The sequence below is a fragment of the Perognathus longimembris genome, chromosome 3, assembly GCF_023159225.1.
Source record: "Perognathus longimembris pacificus isolate PPM17 chromosome 3, ASM2315922v1, whole genome shotgun sequence".
In the NCBI taxonomy this organism is placed as follows: Eukaryota; Metazoa; Chordata; class Mammalia; order Rodentia; family Heteromyidae; genus Perognathus; species Perognathus longimembris.
The window spans coordinates 116,265,951-116,280,857 of NC_063163.1; the positions used below are offsets into that span (position 1 = coordinate 116,265,951).

Here is a 14,907-nt window from a genome sequence, read left to right on the forward strand (position 1 = left end):
TGCAATACAAATGTTAATACATCATATTTAAATACATGTGTATAAATTATATATATGTAGTATGTACATATTATGAATGCTTGAGAATTTTTAATTGTCCTCTTTCTGCAGCTTCACTAAGATGCTGATAAATTTCTTTTGTCTTTTTCTGTGTCCCTCTCCTTTTCAATTGTCATCCTTCAATTCCTTTGTTTTCTAGTTATCGCCTAAATAAGTGACTTGCAATTAATGGATGCTAACATGGGGATACTGGAGGCTGAGAAAAAGCCACAGAGATTTTGATATGCACAAACCAGAAGTTTATGGAAGAAGAGTCTATGGCTGGGGAAGAATTCTTAGCCCAGCTTCTCAAACCAGCATGTTTATATATCCTCATATCTTAGTGTGCCAAGACGTACAAAAGCTATAACCTGAATAGAATGTGTCGTGCTGGAACACTAATTTCTTTCCTAGGTTAAACTAACATAGCAACCTTAATAGTAAAACAAACAGAACACAAAACAGACACGAATGTGAAAGTTAAAGCTTGTGATGAAAAGTTTGTTTAAAGTAGGTCCCTTCAGACCATACTTGCCCCCCCCCAACCCCTTTAGAGTTCATCCCCCTCCCTGTGTGGGGAACCACAGTGGGAAAATCTGAGATGCTCTGGGAGCACAGTTATGGTGAGTGAGGCTCTACAAACAAAAACTTGTTCTTGATCCTAGTAGAGGGTGATTGCTTTTCAAGATCAACAAGACCTCACTCAAACACCAAAACTGCAACTGCTATAAATTGGCTTACTTGAATTTTAACTTCAGAATCTTTTCATACAAAATATACAATTGTAAAATGAGGGAGAAGGTAACAAATTGGATAAGAAATGTATGCACTGCCTTACGTATGAAACTGTAACCCCTCTGTACATCACTTTGACAATAAATTTAAAAATATATATAATTATATATCTGAAATACAGGATCTCACTGTGTAGCCCAGGCTGACCTCAAACTTGCAATCCTCCTGCCTCTGCCTCCTAAATTCTAAGATTATAGGCATGTGCCTATAATCACACTTTGAGGGGGCCTGAGCACTACTATCCTTTAGCTTTTTTGCTGGCGCTCTGCTACTTGGGCCACAACTCCACTTCCTGCCTTCTTGGTGATTAACCGGAGATGAGTCTTGTGGATTTTCCTGCTCATGATGGCCTCAAACTGTAATCCCCAGCTCTCAGCCTCCTGGGTAGCCAGGATTACAGGCATGAGCCACTGATGCCTAGCCTGAGCTATCTTTTGAATAAAGTTACTCATCTATTACTAGTCCATTACTACTATATTACTAGTCCATGTTTAGAACTTTAGTCCTAGGAACAGGATTCAGAAGAGATGGATTTTCATGTTTTATTTTGCTAACTACCCTTGTACATTTAAGCTAAGTTACTCAGCACCTTCTCCGTTGAGTGCCATGTCATTTCAGGGCAGAACACTGGTAGAGTGCTACAATTGCTAGTCTCTGTTATTGTATTCAGGAGGTCACAATGCTATCAGTTCTCTAGGTGTCAATTTACTGACTTGAGTGTGGAGTAAAACTGGGACAGGTGTGACGATGTTGCAAAACTGCTTCCTGAAGACAGGCAAGGACATTCTCAACCCCCACCCAGTGGCAGGTCCTCAGAGAGCAAAGGTTTCCAGCCTCTGTCTTCTATATGATAGTACCTCCATGTTTTCACTTGTACTGAGAGGGACAAGTCAGCGGACTTAACAAGTTGTTTTGACTTCTCATTTTTTGGGGGGTGGCGTGGGGGGAGATGACTGTCCTGGGGCTTGAACTCGGGGCCTGGGCACTGTCCTTGAGCTTTTTTGCTGAAAGCTAGCATTCTGCCACTTGAACGACAGCCCCACTTCCTGCTTTTTTGCTGGTTAATTGGATAGGAATTGCACGGACTTTCTTGCACTGGCTGGCTTTGAGCTCTGATCCTCAGATCTCAGCCCCCTGAAAAGCTAGGATTACAGATGTGAGCCACTGGCACCCAGCCGATTTCTCACTTATAAAAGAGATGCAGTGGTCTCACTCTGACAGCCCTGGGGTCAAATTTTTCCACAGTAGCTTAAATCCAGGCACTCTGGAAATTCTTTCCAAAATATTGGCGTTTCTGCAGCTGCCCTCCAGATCTCTGCTATGTACTGACTGCCAACCAAAGCAGAAGCACGGGAGTGGAAACTGCCTCAGGAGCCGTTCTGAGAATCGACATTTAAAGGGAAAAGTTTCCAACTTCCTTAGGCTAAAAAAAATGTTTCCACAATTTTCAAAACGTTCTCATAATATCTGGTTCTTTGATGGACCTTTTCTTCAGTAAGTCAGCTACATTTCAGGGTTTTTTATTTGTCTTTTTTTTCTTCTTATAGCACTGAAAGTTGAACTCTGGGCCCCATGCTTGCTAGGCAGGTACTCTACCAGCTGAGTCATGCTCCCAGCCTGAATTGTGTTAGATACAGAAAATTCTATTGCTTTATCTTTGGGGAAAGTATTATAATTACTTTCAAAGAACAGTGTATCCAACAGGAAAAAGTAAGACACATTTTTGCTGGGCATGGTTGCTCACGCCTGTAATTCCACTAATGCTATAAGCAGGAAAATTGTAGTGTAAGGCTGGTCCCAGGCAAAAGTGTAAGACTCAACCTGAAAATTAATTAAAGTAAAAAGGGATGGCTCAAGTAGTAGTGTACTTGTTTATCAAGCACAGGCCTTCAGTTCAAACCCTGGTACCACCACCAACAGAAACAAAGAAAACACTATTTTTATTTAAAATTTTAGCACAGGGCTGGGGATATGGCCTAGTGGCAAGAGTGGTTGCCTCATATACATGAGGCCCTGGGTTCAATTCCCCAGCACCACATATATAGAAAATGGCCAGAAGTGGCGCTGTGGCTCAAGTGGTAGAGTGCTAGCCTTGAGCAAAAAGAAGCCAGGAACAGTGCTCAGGCCCTGAGTCCAAGCCCCAAGACTGGCAAGATTTTTACCATGTTGCAGCTTCTGATTGGTCTTCTATTACCTTTGTGACCTTGCCCATCTTTTTTCCCCTATTTATTCTGAAGTTAATTTATTATGCCTTATACTCAAGCAATTTCATAATCTAGTAAAGACACTACCTTTCCTACCATCTCATGCATGAGTCCTCTATTTTAGGAGCAGGGTTAATATGTCTTGTTCATTCTACTCAGCTCATGCTGCTCCAACTTAGCTTCCCAAAACAAAGCCTCATATCCTCCCAGGTAGTGTACAACTGGCCCTAGCCAGTAGTCCCGCCTCAGCTCCTCCTACTTCCTCTTACACTCTGGTCATATGACCTCCCCCCATCCCCAAGTCCGTTAGGTTCATCTCCACTGTCCTCCATACTGCTCTTCCTAGGCTCAGAAGCTTTGACTGTCCTAGATACTAGATATCCACTATCTCACCCACAAGGCATTCTATCACATTATCAGACTGTATCTTCACACAGCCCTTAGAAGAGCTTCCTGGCCCGTGAGTACTGTCTATCTGTCCCCATCAGAATGTTAGTTCTAAGGGACTGTTTTATCTGTTGCTGCATCTCCAGGGACTCAATCAGTGCCTGAACAAAGGAGGTGCTGACTGACTAAGCCTCTGGAATTCCCTCCTGTACCCTCCTGATCCTGATCCAAATGTTATTCTCAATGGGTATCTATGTCTTTATCAGCACTGGCCTAGCACTGTGATGGCACCTGTCACAAAACAGGTCTGTGCTAGCCAGTGGGGTAGTGTGTGTATATTGGGGGGAGAGGGGGCCAGGGGGCAGGATATGGCAGGATCCACCAGTACAGAATTTTAAAACTCAAATGGTTTCTTCATCCTCTACAATCCTGTGGTCATTAGACTGCCCCATGAATGGGGTGAGGAATCACCGCACAGCTAGGCATCGAACTCTAACCAGCTAGCTGTGGCACACACTAGAAGCCAGGGATCAAGTCTCAAGGTGAGAGTCATGGTGGCTCCCATCCTTCACTTGCTTCTCACATATAGGAAGCAAAATAAAGTCAGAAACCACCAATCCTCTTCCTTCCCAACAATGGAACTCTGTGTGAAAGAAGCTCGTGTGGGTATCCTTATAAGAAATTTAAAGTTTTGAAAAGATTTTGTATGTATGTATTTCCATGTGTGTTCACACATGCTGAGACAGGACTTGAACTCAAGGGCTGGGTGCTGCTGCTTAGCCTTTTTGCTCCAATGGTACTCTTTATCACTTGAGCCACAGCTCCACTGATAAGAGTCTTACAGTCTTTCCTGTCCTGGCTGGATCCTCAGATCTCAGCCTCCTGAGTAGCTGGGAGTACAGGCATGAGCCACTGGTACCAGCTAAAGTTTTGGAATGTTAACTTAATGAAGGGATTCCAATGCTTTTTAATAAACTGTACTGAAAATGCCAAATGTAATGAAAAAGTAATAAATGTGAGACTACTTTATGAAGGTCTTTAAACACATAGAAAGCATAATTTTGGTGATAGTCAACTTAGAGCTCTGAAGATTTGCTGCCCAAAGAGAAGGTTAATCTTGCAGGCAGGAGTGATATTTCAAACCTGTTTCTCTTCTCTGCTATCTTAGCTGGTAGTCTTTTTATCTGTAGTCCCAGATAACACTGCAAATTCTTAGTTCTGAACTTTGTTAACTTGACTTTTCAGAAATTGTCTTTTTTTTTTTTTTGCTGAAAATGACCAATGCTTATTCTACATGATTCATGGCAGAAACACAATTTTAAAAATTCTACAGAAGACAAGTTTGCTACTGATATTAAGAAGAATTTTCTTAAATTCTAAAACCAGGAAGTAAACAGTTATTTTACCTTTTCGTTCTTAAAAATGACAGCAGATTTCATTACCTATCTGACCTAATCCTGTCAAACCCATCCAACCTCCCTCTCCATAATTAGTCATGTTCTACTTGGCTTCAGCTGGAAGCATTTCTCCCACTGGCCCATTAAATACAAAAAAGCCTTGGCAGGTGAGGATGAGAACTCCAATTCTATCTCATTTATGTACAAGAAAGGAAGTTGAGACAATGACTGAGATGCTGAGTGAGGGCGGCATGTAGGAGGAGAAAAACAGGAGCAAAGGTCGATGCTGTGTCAAGCTGCAAAAGCTTAGGTGCTTATTTATTCCTCGTGTACTGTGAAAACCAGTAATAAAAATGTAAGTGCTGGGTTAACACACTTAAAAATCGTGCCCAAGTACGTGCACTAACATGCAGAGGGCCCTGGGCTGGCTGCCTGCACCCCACCAATCTGCCATTACACCCAGCATCCTTAGGCTCTTGCTGTGACTACCTAGCTGGCAAAGAAAACACTTAGCACCTTGACCAATAATGTAATATAAACCTCAACTCTCAACTCTCTCCCTGTTGTGGAGGAAAAGCTTTACAACTGTATTTCACACTTCAACTTTTCAAGACAATTACATTTTAAATGTATTCCCATCTTTGATGTAAAGCACATGTTTTGTTTTGTTTTTTTTAATCTGGGAGAGGGGACATACAACATAATTCTGGAAAGAGTGACAACCAACATGGTTTCTTTTCTCATTTATAGTTTTTATGTAAACTGCAGTCACTTCTTTCTATCAATAGGTGGTGGGCTTGCACTTGTAGGCAAAATGCAAATTCAGTAAATGTGAAGCATGAGAAGACCAAGACAGTGAAAAGTACATTTTAGGCCCAGTCTAAAGAGTAGATTAGTGAGATTTGAGGCTGGTTTCAAAAACAAGAATTATATTAAAAGTTAACAGAGCCCAGTGGCACCGGTAGCTCATGCCTACAATCCTAGCAACTCAGGAGGCTAAGATCTGAGGATCAAAGTCAGCAGAGGCAGAAAAGTCCCTAATACTTCCTCTAAAATATCAGCAAAAATGCTACACTCCGGGGCTGGGAGAATGCCCTTGTGGCAAGAGTGCTTGCCTCCTACACATGAAGCTCTCGGTTCGATTCCCCAGCACCACATAGATGGAAAGCGGCCAGAGGGGGCGCTGTGGCTCAGGTGGCAGAGTGCTAGCCTTGAGCAAAAAGAAGCCAGGGACAGTGCTCAGGCCCTGAGTCCAAGGCCCAGGACTGGCAAAAAAAAAAAAAAAAGCTACACTGGAAGTATGGCTCATGTCATGAAACCTATAGACATATACATAAAGAAAAATACTCAGAAAAAAAGCTTAGTTAAGGTTTTAAATCTGCTTTCAAGCATCTTAAAATGGGATAGCTCTTAATAAAGCGTTATATTTGGGAACTATAATGCTATATATAGTTGGGAAATACAAATGGCTAACTACCTGTATACAACTATAAGTTCTAGTCTTATTAAATTATTATACAATTTCAGTCTTTAGAATAAGCAGGTCTTACGTTGCCAGCAAAGGCATAAACAAACTTTTATCACTGAAGCTCAGAAGGTAAACAATTTTAGCAATTTCCCTTTCTACTTTCCAATAAAGATTCATCAACTGAAGTAATAGTATTTAAAATATCATCTTTTCCCTTCTGTCTCCCTAGTGAATTCCTGCTGGTAGGACATTTAAAAAAAAGTTTTTGTTTGTTTGTTTTTTTATCAATTTTCAAACTGTTAAAAAAAAAAAAAAAGCCAGGGCCAGGGATGGTGGTGAGCATCTACAATCCCAGCGCTCAGAAAGGGGAGGTAAAAGGATCTCAGTTCCAGACCAGCCCGAGCTACAAAGTGAGCCCTTGTCTCAAAAACAAAACACAACAGGGCTGGGAGTATGGCCTAGTGGCAAGAGTGCTTGCCTCCTACACATGAAGCTCTCAGTTTGATTCCCCAGCACCACATATATGGAAAACGGCCAGAGGGGGTGCTGTGGCTCAAGTGGCAGAGTGCTAGCCTTGAGCAAGAAGAGGCCAGGGACAGTGCTCAGGCCCTGAGTCCAAGGCCCAGGACTGGCCAAAAAAAAAACACCATAAAAACCAAGGGCTATGGCTACAACTCATGCAAAGGCCCTGGGTTCAATCCTGAGTACTGCAAAACCATGAATGAATGAATGAATGAAACTCAGATTTGGTATATGGCTCAGTGGTAAAACACAAGCTCAGCATACACAGGCCCTAAATTTAATCCCCAGCAACCAGCCAACAAACAAAAGCAGCTTTAATATTTGCTATATGTGCATTACTTCTTTCTGAACAGACAGAATCAGACAATCCTTTGCTTTAAGAACCTGATCCCTGGGCTGAGAATGTGGCTTAGTGGTAGAGTGCTCTCCTACCATGCAGGAAGCCCTGGGTTCGATTCCTCAGCACCACATAAACAGAAAAGGCTGGAAGTGGCACTGTGGCAAGAGGTAGAGTGCTAGCCTTGAGCAAAAAGAAGCCAGGGACAGTGCTCAGGCCCTGAGTCCAAGCCCCAAGACTGGCAAAAAAAAAACCAAAGTGGAAAATACTCCTTTGTTCTCTTTATGCCCTTAAGCATACTTCTCACCTGCTATTTTGATATTCAGATTGGCATCCAGAAGCAAATTTTCAGCTTTTAAATCACGATGAACAATGTTCCGACAGTGACAAAAATATACAGCTGTGACGATCTGCTTGAACTTCCGCCGGGCTTCCTTTTCCGCCATTCTGCCATGGGCCACCAGGTGGTCTGTGATGAAGAAGAACACAGTCATTCTGATGCTGGTATAATTTCAAAAGGCAGACTAGGAGGGATGCAAAAGGGCCTCACAAAACAATAAAGAAGTAAAACAGGAAAAAGAGAACACCACACTTTACAGTCCTACTTGATATCTACTTAAAAAAAACTATTTAGAAATAAATATCCAAAGTATTTTAAGTGTAAATATCCTGTTTGTGCATAAGCATGCCCTTGCACCACCATAAGAAATAAATGTTTATAGAGGATTTAATGGTATTGTTCAAGAATCCTAACACTCAACACCTTTCTCTTCATACCCCTATTGCAAACAATTACAAATGCATGAAGAAACATGCATGAAGGTGAATATCGAAAGTGTTTCCTGTGTTAAAATAAAGGGTCTTCAAAAAGCAGAGTCCCAATAATCAATTGTTTTAGGAAAGAGTAGACATGTTGCAGGGAAAATTACCTTCTACTAGATTCCATTTAGGCTAATATCTCTTGCTTTCTTAAAGCTCTATAATTTCACATAAAACATACTTCTCTGGTCACCTAGCAACACATCTTCATCTTTATATCTTCACGTGTTGGGCTTCCCAAATGCTCTTAGAACCATGTCATTAATTTTTACAGATGATATCAACAGAAAAGCAAACGAAGCTTCTACCAACTTAAATGAAATCATTTCACTGGCCACATTGCTAAGGTATAGCAAAATAATTTGCATGTAACAAACTCTAAAACAACCAAGTTATTTCAAAATTAAACAGCAAATTCTTTTAAGTACCATCCAAAATTGGCAATAGGTATACACTGAACCAATGACATATATACATGTTTAACGTATTTTTTTTGGCCAGTCCTGGGCCTTGGACTCAGGGCCTGAGCACCGTCCCTGGCTTCTTCTCGCTCAAGGCTAACACTCTGCCAACTGAGCCACAGCGCCCCTTCTGGCCGTTTTCCATATATGTGGTGCTGGGGAATCGAACTGAGAGCTTCATGTGTAGGAGGCAAGCACTCTTGCCACTAGGCCATATTCCCAGCCCCTGTTTAACGTATTTGTTATCATGTGTACCCTGACCTAGTAAGAAAGAGGAAAAAAACACGACAGATAAATGTATTGTTGTTTATCAACAGTAGTAGTTTGTTACAACTACCCAGTTATTTTAGTGAAATCACATACAACCTTGAGACTAATCAAGAATCTTTTTTTTCTACAACAAAAAGTAAATACATGGTAAAATATGACTGTCAAGACTGAGAAATGAGAGAAGGGGTTGACAGTCCATCAACAGTAAAGTTTGAAAAAAAAGATTCAAACTGCATTTTGACCACAAAATCCTGGAATGGAATACCACTAGGAAATTTGAGTATCTAGGAGCAGGAAGTATAGCTCAAGGCTACAATATATATTTTGCATGCTCGAGGCCCTGGGTTCAATCCTCAGCACACACAAACACCTTATATGGCAATAATTTAGACATATTAAAGAAAGACTCAATTCAGACTTCGTATAGTCTGGCTGTAATCTCAGCAACTGAGAGGCTGAGGCAGGAGGATTGTGAAGTTCAAGGTCAACCTTCACTAACCTCTCTCAACACACGCGTGCACACACACACACACAGAGCTCAAAAGAACTATTATAATTTATGTTTACTTACACACAAGATTTTGAAATGTGTCCCTCAAAAATAATCCAAGGTGGCCAACTTAATAGAAAATAGGAAAGGAAGGCTTTATCCTGGATGTCAGAGGCCTAGAAGACAGCTTCCGATAGGGGCTCAGAGGAAGTGACAAATGTGCACACATTCTGGTGTGTTTAGGCTTCTGGGAGATCTGTCACATGAACTGTCCCTGCCTAGGGACAGTAAGCTTACTGAACCGGACGTCCATCCGATGCAGAGTGTTACATTTTATTTGAAGAGGTCATTCTCTAACAGTACTGGTGTCTCTGACCCCTTATTTCTCCTTAGAGGGGACTAATTATTCTAATAATATGTTTTAGTTGCTAAACTTTGTCTAATTAAAGAGCTTTGAAGACACAGCTATTCTTGAGAAACATAAAAATAAACTCTTATGAAGGTTTACCATCAGAAGCTCATTTGGCCAAGCACCCATTAATTAAAATGCCCAAGAGACATTCATCTGGAAGCAAACACTAATTACCAGAACACATCAAAGAGCTTCTTAAATGAGACAGAATGATTGATTTTGTGATTTCCAAAATAATTGATTTTCTTTTATTAAAAAAACTCTTTATAAATGTCTAAAGTATTTTATTTTCCTAAAATGATTGGAAAGTTCTCAAAACTGTCACAGAGGCCAGGAGCTGGTAGAATGCAGCTGAGTTCTGTTTTATCTCCATAATGACACATTGGTTGCCCTTGGACAAAACATTTGCTCTGCCAATACCCCCACCTCTGGATCTGCTAGCCAGAATTAACTCTAGTATGGCAGAGGCCAACAAGGCTGATATACCACGACGAACTTTCACTGAAGAGTTACCAAACGTGAGAAAACTTTAATTTTCAAAGATGTTTAAGAATATCTTTTTAAAGGTCCACTCAATACTGTAAGTTTCACCAGAAAGGAAACCCGCCACATAGTTCAGGCAGAAAGGAGTTTATTAGGGGGAAAGCAAACTGCTAGCCCACACAAGATGGAGGTGTGGGGAGACAGACGGGAAGGAAGAAGGGAAAAAGAGAAAACACAGCAAGAGAGAGTAAGAGAGAAAAGGAAAAGGAGCAGGGACCATGTTGAGCCATATTATATAGGGAAAGGTGGGAGGTATGGCCAGGTGGATTGGATGTGACTTCAGAGAAGGAGGAGGTAACTGACTCCAGGTGTGCCAGTTACCTAGGTAACTCAGGTACTGGGCGCAGACTGAAACAGGTGGGGGGCATCTGCATGGAGCCCTCCTGGGGGTGGACCTTACCAACATAATACAGGAAATGTTTAAGCTTTTCATCAACAGAAGACAGGATTCTGAAGCATTTAAAGATAATTATTCTATACCTAACTGTCACTGTTAATGGTCCTACTGGTAGCACACTGGGTAAAACTAACTTACACCACACATAGCTTAAACTATAATGCTCCCCCCCAAAAGTCACCTACAATATTCCTGTAAGTATAGATATAAAAAAAAAAAGATACACAAATCATGTATGGGTTTTTGAGGCAGGTTTTCCTATGTAGCCCAGGTTGGCCTCAAACTTGTAACTCTGCTGTTTTCACCTCCCAAGGGCTGGGATTACAGCTGTGCATACCATGCCCAGACACACAACTCTTTTTTTTCTCAAAAAAAAAAAAAAGTATTCTACAAACATTAAATACTTCCTCCTTGCTATGGTATCTGGAGTTGAAGTTTTCTTCTTTTGGTAGAATCATGCTCTTCTTTGTGGTTCAGTCCCGTTTACGCCTTGGCCTTAGCTTTTACTTTTGCCCACCTGATTCCCCTCTTTAGCTCCAGTAAGTTTGCTTTCAGTGTAAACCTGCGGGGTCTTACGGGGGTGCCAGGAAGCCAAGAGCCTGCCGTGGTTTTCAGTCCCTGCTATAAATGGACTTTCAGCTGCCCGCTGACAAATGACTGCTTTATATCCCTATATGTTCCACAGGCAGGCAGTGAAAATTCAAGTTCAAATTTGATACTTCACTTTTGAGTGAAGAAATCCAGCACAGAAGCCCATCCTAAAGATAACACATAACTAGTTCACAGCATTTGAATAAATATTGGGGTTCTTTCAGAAGACAAATAAAACAGAGTGGCCTCTGAATCCACTCAATATTCAAACTAAAATGTCGTTTGAACCTTGTTAAGATGAAAAAGTGTTCTACTTCTTCGGGGCAATTCAGTAAGCTAGCTCTCCTGAAGACTGGTAACCAACCTCACCACGACCTAGGTCCCACTCCCCACACATGGGCCAGGACATGGCTTCTGGCATTTCAGAAGTGCTGCTCTCCTTCCCAGACAAAGCCTCGGTAAGTCTTCTTTCACTGTCTACTACCTGCCTACCTACTAGGTCTGGAGGAAAGTTTAAATTTTCTTTTACCATAACTCATTTCAGCCATCTGAAAAACCACACGGAGGAGATAATTCTTGGTGTTCTCCCATTCCAAGTTCTTACCACAAGCAGGGACTAGATTCTCTCATTTGTCAGTCACCATAAATCACCTGACACTGAACATCTCTGATCTTTACCTGCTCTTCCTCGCAGATTTGTAAAAAGTTAGTGACACTCAGAGATTTATAGCCCCACAGAGGGGTAATAGTACTACAGACTGGAATAAGTTCTCCATTTTCAAAAGTAGCACAGCACCAGCACATAAAGTTTGCTTCAGAAGCTATTGCAATTGTGTTCTAACCTCCCTCGGGGCGGGGGGGGGGGGGGAATGCCTTGTGGTACATTCAGGTTCTAACCTTTCAGAGAGCAAAGACACACTTCCCTACCCCTGCTATAGTGAAGTGTCAGAGGAATGCCACCAATGGGATAGTGGTGGGAGCCAGCCTTTCTCAAAATGAGTCACTTTTCCACCCTCTATGGGCAGCATCTCCATTTGTCTGCTGCCTACGAGCCATAGCTAATGCAAACCCTGCTGAAAAGCAGCAGATCCCGAGTACAGGTCAGCAGTGGGCAGCAACTCTGCATTTCTCAGGATGCACAGGGAGCCGAGCCAACAAAGGGGGAAAGGCGTCTTACGCGGCTACCTGAAGACATTGCTGCCCACTGCACACTAACCACAGCTAGCCGTTCTTGACTTTGCCACTAGTTCTATCACTTCTTCCTACACCCATGGAAACGACTTCCTGTTTACCAAGCAAATGCTTCTTTCCAAAAAAAGCCAGGGCTAGGCCAAAACCTGCTGAGGGCAGGTTAACAAGAGTGCACTCACTTTTTCTTTCACTTTAAGAGGACCCCCTCTCTCCTTAAATAGTGCATTCCTGTTGGGCATGGGGCACCATCCTGGAATCGCTGCACACAGCAGAGGCAGGAAGATTATGAGTTCAAGATAAGCCTGCACTGTATTTGGGGACCTTGTTTCAAAAGGGGACAAGTTGAAGGTGTGAGCCTAGGGTACCTCTGACTAGAAGAGTGCTTGAGGCTTTGTTTCCTTAAAAAAAAAAAAAAATCCATGTACTGTACACCAGGCTGCTTGATTTGTTGTTTCTTGTTAATACCTATCCTCTTCCTCCCAGATATCTGCACCAAACCCTTTGTGTCACTGTGACACGCAGCTATTAACCCTACCTTCAAACACATCCACGGCTCAGCCATTCCGCACTCCTCTCTTCGTCCCTCTCTCCTTAGGGATAACTGAGCAGCCCTTGTCTCTCTCCTGGATATTTCTTATTGGAAACTTGCAAACTCTTCCTACTATTATACTGAACTAGTATGCCTGCTTCTGCCCGTAGCTCTCTGCATCTACTCTCAAAATTGCCACCAAAGTGATCCTGACTTTTTTTCTTTTTGAAAAAGTATAGATGGGCTGGGGATATGGCCTAGTGGCAAGAGTGCCTGCCTCATATACATGAGGCCCTGGGTTCGATTCCCCAGCACCACATATACAGAAAATGGCCAGAAGTGGCGCTGTGGCTCAAGTGGCAGAGTGCTAGCCTTGAACAAAAAGAAGCCAGGGACAGTGCTCAGGCCCTGAGTCCAAGCCCCAGGACTTGCAAAAAAAAAAAAAAAAGAAAGAAAGAAAGAAAGAAAAAGTATAGATTCACAAGTAGTTGCAAAGGTACTACAACCAGGAACCGTATACCCTCCACTGTTTTCTCCAATGGTGAAATTTTACCTAATTCTAAAATAGTATCAGAGCTCAGGGTCTGACATGAGTAGCGAATGTGTATTATTCTAGGCCATTTTAGCACACGTGGATTAGCACACGTGGAGTTGGCCACTACTGGGAACCCCTGCACATGCACATACATCTCTCTGAATGTACCCTATTTTACATCTTTTTTGGGAAACATCTTACTTGACTAAAACAATTAAAAATTGAGTCAAAGAAAAGAAAAAGTAATATCTAAAAGTTGAAGGTAAGCTGTAAGAAGAACACTAATTCTAACTCTGTGCATCTGTATGGATGTAACAGAATCGATCAGAGGAAAAATTTAACTGACAATATAGGTCAGTATTTTGCCTATGTATCTTTGTAATAGTTGGAGTATTTGTCTATCTTCAAAACTTAGGGTTGAAACTTAATCTCCAATGCAACAGGATAAAGAGGGAGAGCCTTTAGAGAATGATTAGGGCCCTATGGGCTGTGTCCTCATAAACAGAATTAGCGCCTTTATAACAGAAGTTAAAGGAACAGTTCATACCCGCAGAGCTTTCTCACCATGTGAGGACACATGAGCAAGGCCCACACAGGCACAAAGGAGAGAGTACGCCTTCACGTGAGTATGCTGCTCTTGATCTTGTATTTCCAAGCCTCAGGCTACAAGAAACAAACTTCTAGTACTTATAAATTACCCCATACAAGGTGTTTTCTCATAACATCCCAAATAGCTATGAAAATGCCCCCTGGGACACATTCTAAAGACAACACAAATAACCAAACACAATAGTATCCTTATTATTTGTAATTCATCCTAGGACTTTGTTTTGTGGTGCTGGGAATCTAGCCCACTGATAACTGTTTTGAGTTAATTAATCCCTTTCTTCAGCTCTCCTACTAAATAAGTTATTATGGTAAAGTCATTTGGAATTATAGTTTTCTGCATAAGAGAAAAGAAATTAAAAACGTTGAAATTTTAAATTTCAACTGGAATGTTAGTATAAACTCATATTTACTGCTCTCTCACATGTACGTGTGCATGCATGTGTGTGTATGTGACTTTCTTCCTAGTTTATCCCCTGATGAAACCTGTAATCAATGACAACACAGTGGCACTTAATGAGCATTACTAGTCTCCAGACTCCGATCTCTAAATGCTAAGTTCCACTAGACCACAAGGAGCCTCATCTCCAAGTCTGGGACAAGAAGTGTTCAAAATAGACCTGTGCTATTTTGTCTGAAAACAAAAAGGCTATCACAGATTGTTGAGATCCTACTAAAAGAATAAAGAGTCAACTTAAAAGGGGCTCTCACTGGCTAAGTGGATAATTTGCGCTTCAAGAGAATAACCAATCAGTAGGCTGAAATACATCAAGTACATTAAAGTTCATAATTCATAATTATACTAGAAAATATACAAAGTCAGGCTGGGAATGTGGTGTAGTGGTAGAGTGCTTGCCTAGCATGCATGATGCTCTGGGTTTGATTCCTCAGTACCACAAAAATAGAAAAAGCAA

General features: G+C 41.6%; 1 protein-coding gene across 5 annotated transcripts in view; it reads right to left on the reverse strand.

The window, feature by feature from the left end:
- Window positions 1-14,907, reverse strand: part of Sik3 (SIK family kinase 3) — a 180,470-nt gene that overhangs the window by 50,711 nt on the left and 114,852 nt on the right. For all 5 annotated transcript variants that reach the window (XM_048343895.1, XM_048343893.1, XM_048343894.1 and 2 more), the window contains exon 4: window positions 7,457-7,618. In XM_048343895.1, the coding sequence (XP_048199852.1) occupies window positions 7,457-7,618 (162 nt within the window). The remainder of the gene's footprint in view (window positions 1-7,456; window positions 7,619-14,907) is intronic.